We start from the raw sequence: 13805 nt of genomic DNA, 5'->3' as shown, positions 1-13805 counted from the left end.
GAGGGGGGGGGGGGGGGGAAAACCCGAATAACCCACTCCTGTAAAAATCAACTGAACTGACTGTGCCTTCACTGCTTTATCAAAACCTGTTTATATTCAGTCACAGTCAATTTTTTTCTGCTCATTTCCTTAAAATTGGAAAAGATTAGCCAGCATATATTATCCTGCCAGTGCAGCTTATTTCAATGAAATATATAATGATTTAACAATTCTATTCATATTTTTACTATATGTTTTTACTTGACCTATTAGAAATAGATCAATTCAATAGATCAATACAATTTCACTTATTTTGAAGAATGAGTTTAAGTTTTGAGGTTTTTTTTCTACCTGAAATTGGATTTTTGTTGGCTGGAGTAGAAGAATAGTGATCTAGTTGGTGGATGCAAATTAATTTTTTTCCCCCCCCTTCTTTGTAGGGCCCAGCTACTCAGATTTGAAGCAGCCGACATACTCAGGATTTGAAAGAGATGTCTTCAAAACTATAGTGGACTACTTTGGCCAGATGAAAGAACCTCTTCTCACATTTAATTTTTTTGATATTTTTGTTAGTGTGTTAGGTAAGTGATTTGGGATGTAATGAAAAAATTAGCCTTTTGAATTAATTTCCTGGTGTTAAAAATCACCATACCCAAATAGTATCACAACTCATTTCTTTAGGACTTGTTCTGTCCATTCAACATAGGGAACAATTTAATATTTACTTTTTATTCCATATCATAAGGCAGTTTTATTCTTGTGTCTTTTCGATCACATCATTTCAAAAGACTTTCATTGCTTGTCTTTAGGTTTTTTAAAGGCTTCTGTTCATTGCTTAGCACTGTCACACCTAACAGATGGATTTTTGATCATATTTTTCTTTCACAAATGCCTGTGACTCTTAAGGACTCACATAAGCTTTTAGAAATTGCTTCACTGAGGTCTAGATTAAAAAGGATTAGGGCTGTAAAGACTGTTTTTAACCCTGGCAATCTGAAGGAAATTAAAATCTGTCATCGCTTAAACTTAGAATAGACATTAATCTACTGTGCTTTAAAGAAACAATTGTTTAGTTATTAACTATAACTTTTTAAGCATTCACACTATAACAAATTCACCTGTCCTAGTAGCTATAGATGGCCCATTGAAAGACAGTAAATGAAAATACATTATTACGTTTTATGGTCATTTTAGAAGAGAACAACTGAGGTGAAAAGTAAGCATGCTTTGCAGCATGTCAATTTTCTGAGCTTAAGTGAGAACAACATTGCTTTTAATAAACTATTGAGAGGAAAAAGAAATTCAGAATAACACTTATTTCTGAAATCTAGTATTTCTATACTTTGTTAGTTGACAATCTTGCTTCAAACAGAATATAGTTCCTTTTCTGAATTCTTTTTCTTTAACAACAGATACTCTATTATATTCCTCCCCTTTCATACTCTCTTTGTTTGCTTTTCCATTGTATTTCATGTCTTTCACATTTTGAGAGCTTTATTTGACTAAAAATGAGAAGAATGAATTCGTGTCAATGTTTAGGTGGATACGAAAGAAAATCGTACTGTTTCAAAAAGTAAAAAAAATTTATGGTCTCTTTCACAAAAAATAGGGTGTTAATAGGGAATCCTTCCATAGTAAAATAATAGATTTACACAAAAAAAATCATGGGAATACAGGCTTTCAAGAGCTACTTAGTTTATTTTTCATCCTCATGCTTATACAATTTAAAGTACTGGTCGTTTGTTTGGAAATGTCTTGTTTCTCTAGAAGTCTTGCCTATAACAAGCCTTCTCCACATGCCTTACACAGGTATTTGAATAGCTAAAAAACTGCATTTGGCCTTCGTGAGATAATTTGGGATATCTGTGTTAGGCACCCTCACTGACTTGGATGGGGCTAGGCCAGGCTATCCCCAGGTGTCTTTTCCACTTTTTTAATAATTCAGGACTATGCTTCCTATCTAGCCAGTGGAGGGAGTTCGAGAAGATAATTCAGCATACCTGTGGTGAAGCCTAACTCTGCTTTTTAAACTCCAACTACTTAGAACAAATAGTAAGAAAATAAACAAGTAAATATAAGGCAGAAATGTCTGATCTGTAGTTTCAGTACAAGGTCTTCTCTAACTCAGACTCTCTTCTAGATTTGTTTTGTAATTCTTGGGGGACAAGGAAGGAAGTAAGTTTTGGGGAGTTCAGTTGAGAAAGAGGAAGGCTTTGGGTTCTGCTCAATATATTAAGTCTTAACAATGAGGCTAATGGACAGACTGCTATCAAGCTGTAAGTGAACGTAGAGGGTAGTGCACACTCCCTAGAATACTGTAAGAAGTGCCAATTCTAGTACAGAATGCTGTCTGTGAAGCAGTAATTGCTTAACAAGTTGTGTATTTACAAAACATGAAAAAGCAAATCCATGTCTGCAACTGTATTTGTGTGGAGGTTTTTTTAATGGAGTATGGCTTGCTAAATTAGCAATAATTCTCCATTTTGAGTCTTTGACTTTTTGTATTGCTACCTTCAGGGAATTACAACCTTTCCACAGTGAATATAGGACTTTTTTCTTCCTTCAGGGAACAAGCTTTCTTTTTAGTAAAAGAATTCGGGAAATAGTTAAAGGGTTATCAGATAACATTTGCAGTCATTTGAAGCAGCTATGATGTTATTTGTACATATCTAAAAGCGCTATCTTAAAACATGAGAAATAATTGCAGATATCATAGATGGCTTGTGTGACTTTATGAAGATGCCTTGCTTCTGTTTCCAGATGAAGACTGTCTAGAGCACTTCTTTTCTAAGAGGCTGGCTGAAATTTGTTTTCAGAAGAGCTAAGAAAATAAGGCTAACATCCTATAGTACTAGTGTCAGTGATCATCAGATATTTTACTAACTTGGTAAGATTAAACATGCTCTTTACACAGGTTATAATGAGTCTTTATGTACAAATCTCATTAAGGTTAATTATTATTTCTCAGGGCCTCTTCTAGATATATGCACTAGTGTGCTGGCCAAATCTTCCTTTGTAATTAGAAAAAGCTTTGCTTTGGAAATGAAATTAACTACAGTGCTTTATCACTCCTTTATTAAAATACAGTCTCTTTTGGCTTCCCTACTTACTACTGCACATTCTCGCTCTTTGTGTAATAACAAACAGCTTCTGCTTTTTTCAGTGTGGGGTCAACTGGCATGGTGGTGAGGGGACAGCAGAGAATGCTGTTCATGTTGACTATAGTAAAGCTTTCAATACTGTCTCCCATCACATCCTTACAAGCAAACTGAGGTAAGGGGGTAGTGAGGTAGACCAGAAATTTGTTGAATTGCTGGGCTCAGGGGGTTGTGATCAGTGGCGCAAAGTCTAGCTGGTAGTCAGTCGGTAGGGCGTATCTCAGGGCTGATAATGGGGTCAGTAGTGGTAATGATGTGGATTGTGAGATACCATCTGATCAAAAAGAGTGCCCTAAATGAGCGTAGGGATAATGCAAAATGGAGAAGAACAATTAACGCAGCAGAGGGTTGTATTTCCATGCAGAGGGACCTTGCAGGGTGGAGAAATGGGCAAAGAGGAATTTCATAGTGTTCAACAAAGGGAAATGCTAAGTCTTCTGCTGAGAAGGAGTAATTCCATGCATCATTACATGCTGGGGGTGACTGACTTGAAAGCGGTTTTACTGAAGAGGACTTGCAGTCCTGGTGGGCACTGATATGGCCAGGGGCCAGCAGTATGTCTTTGTGGCAAGGAAGACCAGCAGCATCCTTAGCTGCATTAAGAGCATTGCCAGAGATTGAGGAAGATCTTTCCTTAGCACTAGTCAGTGATTCCAATGGGGGGGGGCATAAAAATTATTAGGGGCTCAAAGCATCTATCATATAGGGAGAGGCTGAAAGGAGAATCTGTTTAGTCTGAAGAGGAGGAGACTGATACGGGAGGAGAAAGAAGAAGGACTCAGACTTCTACCTGTGATAACAAATAACAGGTCAAGTGGCAATGGACGCAAACAGAAATACAAGAACTTCATTTATACATAGGAAAATAGGTGTTTTAATTGGAACGTGGTCAAACACTGGACAAGGTTGTCCAGAGATGTTGTGGAACTTCAAAACCTGACTGGACACATTCCCAGGGCTCTTGCGGTAGTTGAATGTGCTTTAAGTAGGGGTAGAGGTCTAGATAATCTCCAGAGGTTCCTTCCAACCTCTATAGTCCTGCAGTCATGCAGCTATTGCTCTTGTCTTCAGTTTTGATCTGATACTAGCAACTATTTAGGCAAATATGTGGTAGATGCTTCCTTCAATATGCCTTTGAAACCAAAGATGCCATTTTGATGGTGAGTCCTCTTTATAGATACCTAAACTGTGATCAGATTCTACTGTGCCTGTCCAATCTTCAAATATCTCTGCTGTGCTCACATTCTGTGTTTTCTCAAGAGTTTCTAAGTAGAATTAGTCATAGATTTAACTTCTGTAGGTGTGAAGGACATGTCAGTGTTGTCATACCTCTCACCGATGCATAAGCATGCTATGTTTAGATTCTCTGATTGTTGCCCCAAACATAAATTTTTCATGTAGTTGCTACATCTGTGCATACATCTCAGTTGAGTTTGGAGCTGAGGGTTATAAAGGAGCAAAGGATGAACCAAAACATTTTAGGTTTTTTGTGTGTACTAATATCTAGTGTTGCTCGTGATGGTTGTTAATATTTGCCGATTCATCAGAAGGAAATCTTGTAAATACTTAATCAAGGTATCCAGTTCTAGGGTTATCTTCCTAGATGCTTTGGGGAGTGGAGTTCTAAGACAGCCTTGAATAAGTAGGAAAAGAATGTGGGGAGACAGATTTAGAAATGTTATGTTAAATGTAATGCAAATATACAATGGAGAAATGTTGCCCAATCTTCTGATCTTGTATAAATCAGGTCTGCTACAAAATCACAGCAGGGCCGTAGAAGCTCTTCAGATATCTTGTCTCATGCTGCCACCAGAAAATCGGAAAAGACTACAGCTGTTGGTGAGGATGATGGCACGAATTAGCTTTAACAAGGATTTGCCACCTCTTTCTGAATTGGTGAAGACCAGAACCTTGGTAAGACAGAAGGTCTAGACAAGGCTTTTAGAGTTGCATGAATAAAAGACTATTACTGGCCAGTGTATAAAAAATACAGTTTGCTTGTTTGAAGAGCAGATTTTCTGTTCTTGCTATGTGGAAAGCTACTCCAAATTTGAGTAAATGAGAATTTTTTTGTAAGTTGTGAGCAAATGAATAATTGGCTCAATTTGGAGGTTTCCTTATCTTTCAAAGTTAAATCACCTCTGAATTTGCTATTGAGTAGAAAAAAAAAATACAGTAGGTGAGGTCTGTAGTGTTATCACTGCAGATAGTGAGAGAAACAGACTGCTTGTTTCAGGCATACTTACATAGCTGAATGTTTTGACACCTGTTTTCAGCCATTTAAAAAAAATTTTACCAGTTCATTTCAGTACTGTTTTATTTCATTATTTAACTACAGAAATCTCTGAAAGTAATTTTAATCAGATTTTGACAAAATCCTAGTTTTTGCTAATCCTCCTTCTGTAGGACTACTTGTAGAGTTATCAGTGATGTTTCCAACAGCATGTTATTACAAACATATTAAGCATAAGTTTGCAATTCTGACTGGCTAAGAACATGTATTTCTTTTTGCTGCTTTCCAAGTCTTTAGCAAGAAGAGCAACAGAAAACTCAGTTGTAGAGCCACTCCATAAAAATGTATAGTAGCATGCATAAAACTAGATTTTTTTCCATAGCAATTAAGTTTTTAATTAACTGTGAATAGTATTTGATTAAAAAATTTTTTTAATGCTAAGGTTATAATTAAATTAACTATAAATAGTTTTAAAAATAATTATGCTATAATCTAAATGTTATTTTTAGAAGTTAATCCTTTACAGTCCAAGTGTTTTGTATGAAGTTTTAATTCAACAGTGGAGTCTGTGCTACATGACAGAAAACCTTGATTGCCTTCTGTCTTTTAATGTTAGAAGTGATTGCACAGCCAGAAAACTCTTGTAACTGAATGCTTGAGCATGAGACTACATGAAGTGAGCTGATTCTGAAATCTGGTTTGATTTCAAAATAACGTTAAGTTTTACCTCTGGTGCTAAACTTATTCCTGTGTTATTTTTTAAATCTTTGAAATATTTGTGCCCTATTTAACTGGAAAAGCCATATGAAGTGGCTATTTGACAAAATCTTGAGGAAAAATGGAATTTAGCCATTCTAAGTCTAAAGTCAGAGTCAGATTATGTGTATGAGGCAAGAGCTCCCTTCAGTCCACTCAGATCATGTCACTCTACACAATGCTTTTTTTCTTTGTATTGGTGTGTTTGAAGGATGGTGAGTATTGTGCTGTTAAAATCTTTTTTCTAAAAGATTGCTTTTTAAATGCAGTCAGATTCCTCACCCCAAACAGAAAATTAGACAATGATGTTGGATTTTTTCCCTCAGATGGTTCAGGCATTTTCCCGATGTATTCTCTGCTCAAAGGATGAAATGGACTTAGACGAACTGCTTGCTGCTAAACTAGTGTCTTTTCTCATGGACAATTATCAAGAGATCTTAAGTGTTCCTTCTACCTTAAAATCTTCTATAGAGGAACATGTTGTACATCTCCAGAAAGTCCAGGTAGGTATCTACTTAAAGATTCTTATGTCTCTGTTCTTCTAGATCAAATTTATCCTTTCTGCTCTGAAGTTTGACAGTTCTTGATGGCTTTGTTCTATCTCTAACTTATGCAGAGCTAATTAATTTTGACGGCTGATACTCAACCATGATTATGTATTTAAACTAAGCAGATCATGAATGGTTTAAAGACAAGAAGTCTAAAATATGTTTTCCTGTTGGTTAGTGTGCTCTCTTCATGAAATGGGCTAATTATATTTGTCATAATGAGGAAAATTGAATGGTTAAAAGATGTTTCCATTAGTGTTCTAATTATCTTTTAAAGCTATCCTTTTTAATAACTCTTTTTCTGTTCCTTATTCCATATTTTTTGTTCAAACCTGCTTTTTAGTTCTTCTTTCTGTAATGCTACTGAAAAAGTAGCAACTTTTAACATATTCCAAGAGTATAATAAGGCTTCCTTGAAGTCACTTTTTTACTTACTAGAATGTGCAGAAGATAGGAGGCTCAATTTAGGGTCTTTATTCCATACCTTCTTTATTTAATAACTTCAGGTGGTCAATGTGATTGAGCCAATTTTTGCCAATTTATTGCAGAAAACATAGCTGCCCTTTTTTTTTTCCCCCCACGCCTTCAGATAAAGTATGCTGGAGCTGATACTGATGCAACTTCTCCTCCACCATTTTGTCACCAAATCAGTACAGACGAATTTGAATACCAAAGGGCAACTTGCTCTCAAGAACCACTGGCAGCTTTATTGGAAGAAATTGCAATGAATAAAGAAATATCTGTGAAAGATAAGAAGAAGAAGCTCAAGCAAGTAAATAAAAATTTTTCCAGAGTCTTTAATTTAAACTTAAACTTTTGAGTGTTAGATGTGAGGTCCTCTAGAGAAATACTGAGAATTAAAATATTACCTAATTTTCTATATAAAGGTATAGAAAGTCCATTAGAGAAATAATCGTTTTCCTGCTCCAGAGGTAGAGGTTGGGCTTTAATAGTTTGCTATATTTTGAGTTTGAGTTAATTCTTCATTTTAATTGATGTATTTTTCTAGTTTCAGAAATCTTACCCTGAAGTATATAGAGTACGATTCCCTACCCCTGAAACTGAAGCCATGCTATTTCCAGAAAAAACTAAGCAGAAACCACCCATACTGATGTGGGCCTTAAAAAAGCCGTTTCAACCATTTCACAGAACCAGAAGCTTTCGGATGTAAATTGTTTGAAATATATCAGCAGACTGAGTCAGAGCGTGTTATCAGTGGATCATATGCAAAAGGAGCCTGAGCAGCATATAGTTACTGAAACTACTGGAGATACTGCCGAGCTGGTAGAAAATATGTAAAAAAAGAAAGGAAAGTATTGAGGTGGTAGAAATATCAGCCATTATCAGTATTTTTTAAAATGTTTGTATTTCAAAAAAAGACAAACAATACAACAAACTCAAGGTGGTTAGTCTATGTGGGTGATAAAGTACACTTGCTGTAGTTTGATTTGACCATCATTTCAAGGTCTTAAATGTACTTGTGTAATGTATGGTTGGTAACAGTTTCTTTTTTTTTCCCTGAAGATGAGCATTTACTGTGTTCTGTTTGTTCACATGTATCTTGAGGAATTAATTTGCTGTACGTGCTTGAATAAGTATGAGACACTGGATTTTGTTTTGTTGTTGTACACATTAGTGTTCTTGATATGTAAGATTTATTTTGAAAAACTGTAAAAACTCTTAATTTTCTGATTCGTATGATGCATTACAGCTTGAGTCAACTCCCATTGAAATTCTACTAACTTCTGTAGTGTTGACACATTCTTTAAGACTCATCTCGTATAGTCTTACTAAATATTGCCATACAAAATTGGATGATTGACAAGAAAACATTTTATCAGAAAAAGTTGAAGCCTTGCATTTCCTCTGGAAATGGACTTCAAATATTGAAGTGACATTGAAGCATACATGCCTTTAATGATTTAATTTGTTCTCCATTATGAAATCTCCTGTACCTGTAACTTGACTGTTGATATTACATACTTGATTCTTCAGCACTTTTGAGCTATTAAAGCATTACCATTTTCTGATACTTAAAGTGGGGATATCCATTAGAGATTTAAAGAGCAGCATTTAACACCTTATTGAATGTCAGAGTAGCCTATGCAGGACGAGAAGCTGACATCTCAACAAATTTCTTACATTTTAGTAAGCAACAAGGTGACTATCCTGTAATGCAACATCAACAGTATTTTCACTTTGCTAACCTCCTAACCAGTCAATAAGCTTTAAGATGTAAATTACAAGGTTGTTGGTTTAATAGATTGGATTATTTCTTGGGCAATGTGATTTGGAACAGTACCTATGACCTGCTTTCATATATTGGTTGTACTTGGGCTTCATTAATTATGCCCCAAATTAAAATTAATATGACAAGTAGACTGAGGCCACTTCCAATGTTTTGTACTAGGTCTTCAACCTTTGAGATGTGTCATAGTATTCTGTGTGTGCATTTGTGCAGTCAATCTTAAGACTATGACTAGAGTACTCATATAGAATCATACAATGCTTTGGGTTAGAAGAGACCTTCAAAGGCCATCCGCTTCCATCCCTCTGCAGTAAGCAGGGACATAAATAATGAGTAAGGCTAGCTGGAATGCAAGTCTTGCATAAAAGTGGAGACCTACCCCAAGCAATTCTTGATACCAGTTCTGAAATAGCAGAGGAGAAGTAGATGCCAATCTATTTGCCATTGGAAATGATTTCACAGCCTGCCAATAAGCCTTCTACACTCATGTTGTATTTTTTCCCCATTGTTACTTTTAAAAAAATTTTAGCTCTCCTGAGCCTATTTTAAACAGTAATTAGAGTTTACTCGTTAGTTTTCATAAGCAGAAGTTGAAGATGTCATGTTTCTATGGATCAATTGTACTTTTCTTTCAAGGAATTATTTCCTTGACTCTAGTAAAAAACAAACCCAGCAAGTCCATTTGGTCACAATTCCCAAGCATGCAAAAAATACTACTACAGGCTGTCTTTTAAAGTCTTGAAGGGACTGTAGGGAGGAAACTATCTGAGATTGTAATCTCATAGACTGAATTTCAACTGTTAACTTATATTGGGAGACACTTTAGAAAGCTTATCTGAGTAACAGAAGATATGTGACTAAGGCCATGGCTTGCAGCTCTTCCTTATCTCATAACTGAACCAACTGAAAATATGCAAGATGAATATGGTATGAACTCAATAAGTTTGCCTATTCCTTTCAGGGTGGAGGTTAGAAAAAGAAAGCTTGAAAGCTAGTTCAGAGAGGACAGTGGGCTTTTGAAGTGTCTTAAACCACAGGTTCTGTATTCCAAAGCTATTGTCCACAGAAACTTCTGTTTTATTATTGGCTTTCTCAGGAATTTAAACTTTACTTCTGTGTTTCAAGTCCTTCAGTGTCTTGAGGTTGCCAAGACTGAACAACATGGGCTCTGTTGGGTATATGTCCCTTGAACTGTGAGGACCGTAAGACACATTGTTTTATTTAACCTAGTGGTTGTTTTCTGAAGAGGCTTATTAAATGAAGTAGTAACTGACATCCTTTCAAAGCACATCAGACAGAAGACTTAAAGGTAGACGATGTTTCAGCTACTTTTTCAGTTTACTTAGACTAACGTTTGTCATCTAAGAGGAGCATCTGAAATATGCACCTATAAGCTTGTACGTAAGTGGGAGCTATTTCTTGCCAAGTTTGGACAATGCTGTTTAAATCCTTAGTACTGAAACTTACAGTGTAATACCATTAGCTGTCATGGTACTGTTAGGCTTTTTGGATGAGACCTTTGAGCAGAAACTTCTATTGTGCGGGTGTTCATGTTTGGCTTTGTGGTGGTGTTTTTTTGATTTGTTGTTTTGTTGCTTTTTTGGGGGGTGGGGTGGGGTTGGCATGGTGTTTCCTTTGCTAAGTTCTTTGCCCCTAGCACAGGAATCTTTTTTACCTTCATGCCCCACCCCACCTTGAGCATAACCTCTCTTCTGACCTATTGGTTCCTAATGACACATCTCTAAGAGGTTTGTTCTAGCACTTCCTGGAAGAGGGAAAAACAGTATTTATCTTCCATTCTTGAGAAGGGAGTTGAGTCTTTGCTTAACATTGCTCTTTTCTTGCTGATTGTTCCATTGCTTTCTTTCCTTGGATGAATGCAGCTTGCTCCAGCTCCTAAATTAATAGTCAGTCATCTGGTAAACCTTTTGGTTTACATGTGTCTGTTTCTACTCTGATCCTCCGACGTTTTTGAGTAATAGCTTCCGTTGTTAGTTGGTAATACATAAAGATTATTTAATTGCTCATGTTTAGTACAAAGTCTGTTTCACTCATGTAATTTACCAGGATTGTTATCAGCTGTTTACAGTTATGACTTGATAGAATGATTGATCATTGGTTTTATTTTCTGAATCTGTTTTCAGATGTTATTTCCCTTTGTATCGGAGGAAGACTAAGCTTCTCATCTTCTCATTCTGCTAAGTGGAAACAAGAATTAAAGTGAAGAATGTGAAAAAGTAAATGTAAATTAAACACTTTTAAAATTCTTGCTGTGATGTGCTAGAGTTTTTCTCTCTTCTAAGATGATGTTTTACATTGTAAAAATATCTTTTTCACAGAGACTGTGCTAACTCAAATGACTTGCTCTATCTCTTGATCTCTTGTCTTCTACTGCTTCAGAACTTAAGATTCTAGTTATTGTAGCTTTAGGTAAACTCATACTTCATAGATTTTAAATCCGTAAACTCATAGATACCATTCGATAGGTAAATAAGTGCACTTGAATTTTATTATTTTGGAACAGCTGGTGTACCTTAGACCATCTGTAATGCATTAACATTACTATTTCCATCAGTTCATTAAACTTTTGGCACAACTGTGAGATCACAGGCTTTTCAGGAAAAAAGTCCATAAAATGGGATTAGGATTCAAGTTTTTATCTCTGTTTTCAAGTGTCTGCTGTATGGCATGTTTATCAACATCTCTTCCTGCATTAGATATCACTTCTGTTGTTTTGCTTTTTTTCCTGAAACTCAGGTTATAGAATAGTTATGCATCCAAGACACTATCTCTTCTTTCTATATGGATCATGTTTGATAAATGAGTGTTGCATTCTACTGTCTAAATGGACTAGACAAATTTACTAAGTATAGCTATATAAAAATAGGTGAAATAAGTCCCCCTTCATGAGTTTCTGTTTGGGTGCCTAACTATGTAATGTTACCAAGGTAATTAAATAAAATACAGGAGATGCTCAAGTCTGTGTTTAAAAGCTGAGATATGTTTGTGAAGTCCTTTCTAAAAGTAACTGAAAGAGGCAACAAATTTAAACAATATTGGTGAGGGACAGTAATTTTCAATTTTATTGCTTTTTTGAAACTTTAGTTATCTAAAGCTGCCTGGAAAAAATCTCTTGCTCGTCCTGGCAAAAGCAAAAACACACCAGAACAGTGCTAAATACACCATTACTCAAGAGAATAGTTGAGAATAATCTAAATAGCCAATTGCAAATGAGTCAGACGGCAAACATGGGCAAAACAATGGAAAAATTGGTAAGAGAATTTTAGTGGGAAAACTGAAAGCATGGTAATAGAGCTAAAGCTTAGTCAATGCATCGTTTGAATTCTTTATATAGAGTGTACTGTCTTGCACAGCAAAGTTGCTTTTTTTAGTGAGGGAGATCACTATTTTATAATGTGTGTCAGTTTTTGACTACTGAAAATTTTTTAATGAAGGCGAGATTTACAAAGCAGATTTAGGTAAACTGATCATAGACTTAGCTCTTGTTTGTTTTTTATAGATTCTTTAGAAGTACTGATGGGGCCATGGATATGGCTGAAAATTATGGGTACAATAGGCTTTTTATGGTATTTCATTTAGTGGTGTCTGATAAAAAATATTCCTGGATCTTGCCAGGAAGTGTTTAAGTGATTAAGAACTGCCTAAGTGTAGGCACAAGGGAATCGTGATGGAAATATTTTTTTGGCTTTTGCAAGACGTTGGTACTAGGTTTTCCAATCAGCCAGTCTTTTCCCTGAGGATGTAAAAATAAATATAAAAATCACTGTTAGCATCATTAATGAGATTAGCCAATGTTTTCAGACTGTTAAGTAATAAAAGAGGCATTAATATGGAATAGTACAGGTTGAAAATGAATCCAAATGTGGTCTCTTTGAAGTTATATATCTGAGAACAAAATATGTAGGTCGTGTAAAAAGGGGGGAAAAAAAGAAAAGGAAAGACTGTGTTCTGGAAAACTACAGTCAGTAAAAGGTTTCTCCCAAAGTGAACAAGGCTTCCCGACATTAAGCTGAGAGAAAGGGCTAATGTGGTTCTTGAAGATCTAAATTGGTAGTTGTTACATAGAATCAGCTGACTTACCTTGCATGACCTCCACACTCAGTACTGAGTGACTGACTGACACAGAAACGCTGCAGGTTTTGCAGCTTTTATAAAACTGTAGATGATGCCAGGTGAGTATTTGGACTTACTTCCTTAAGCTGAGAGTTTGCATTACTTTAGTCATTCCCATTTATGAGAAATAAGAACAGAAGGACACTTGATTGTCTTACGGAGTACATTCACATAAAGACGTTCTTATATTGGTAAGCAGCAAGGACTTGAGAAGGGAGTAATACCCAGTGGATGGAAGATGAAGCGGGATATGGGGGTTTTTATGTTCAGGGTACTGAAAAATGGGAATGTGATGAATTTAAACTTTTCTGGTGTCTTCAGAGGAAGATCTCTCTGGTGGGTGTTTACTGAAAGCCAGGTCATTGAGCTCAGTGCAGCATGAGCAGAGGAGATGTATTATGATTGGTGATGTGTGGAAGACTGGACAGAATCTCAAGGCTCCTCAGTATTTGCATGCTGTGGATTTTCACACTAGTCACACATCTGTTAAAATTCACTAGCTCCAGTCAGTGACTTGGTGTTCAGGAGATGATGTGAAACAGTTGATCTGTCATTTCCCTCTTCATTTTTTTGGCAACTACAGAAAACACCATTTGTTACATTTTTTCAGCCAAATGCCAGTGAATATCGGCAAAGAGGGGTCACCTTTTGAGTTGCCAGGGCACAGCTGCTTCTGGGGATAATGAAAATCAGCTCTGTTCTGCCCAGCATTCTGGTCAGGGGTGGTGAGGTCTGCCTCTGGTCTGCTG

At 36.1% G+C, this 13805-nt stretch overlaps 1 protein-coding gene across 1 annotated transcript in view; it reads left to right on the top strand.

The window, feature by feature from the left end:
- DEPDC1B (DEP domain containing 1B) overlaps positions 1–7845 on the top strand; it is a 19107-nt gene extending 11262 nt beyond the window's left edge. Inside the window, exons 7-11 of the mRNA XM_010144490.1 lie at positions 420–560; positions 4885–5051; positions 6453–6629; positions 7264–7446; positions 7684–7845. Coding sequence (XP_010142792.1) covers positions 420–560; positions 4885–5051; positions 6453–6629; positions 7264–7446; positions 7684–7845 — 830 coding nt within the window. The remainder of the gene's footprint in view (positions 1–419; positions 561–4884; positions 5052–6452; positions 6630–7263; positions 7447–7683) is intronic.
- Positions 7846–13805: the final 5960 nt, after the last annotated feature.

Source organism: Buceros rhinoceros, unplaced genomic scaffold (genome assembly GCF_000710305.1).
Source record: "Buceros rhinoceros silvestris isolate BGI_N320 unplaced genomic scaffold, ASM71030v1 scaffold15870, whole genome shotgun sequence".
NCBI lineage: Eukaryota > Metazoa > Chordata > Aves > Bucerotiformes > Bucerotidae > Buceros > Buceros rhinoceros.
Note: the sequence above shows the minus strand (reverse complement) of the source record. Positions and strands in the feature narration are given on the sequence as shown.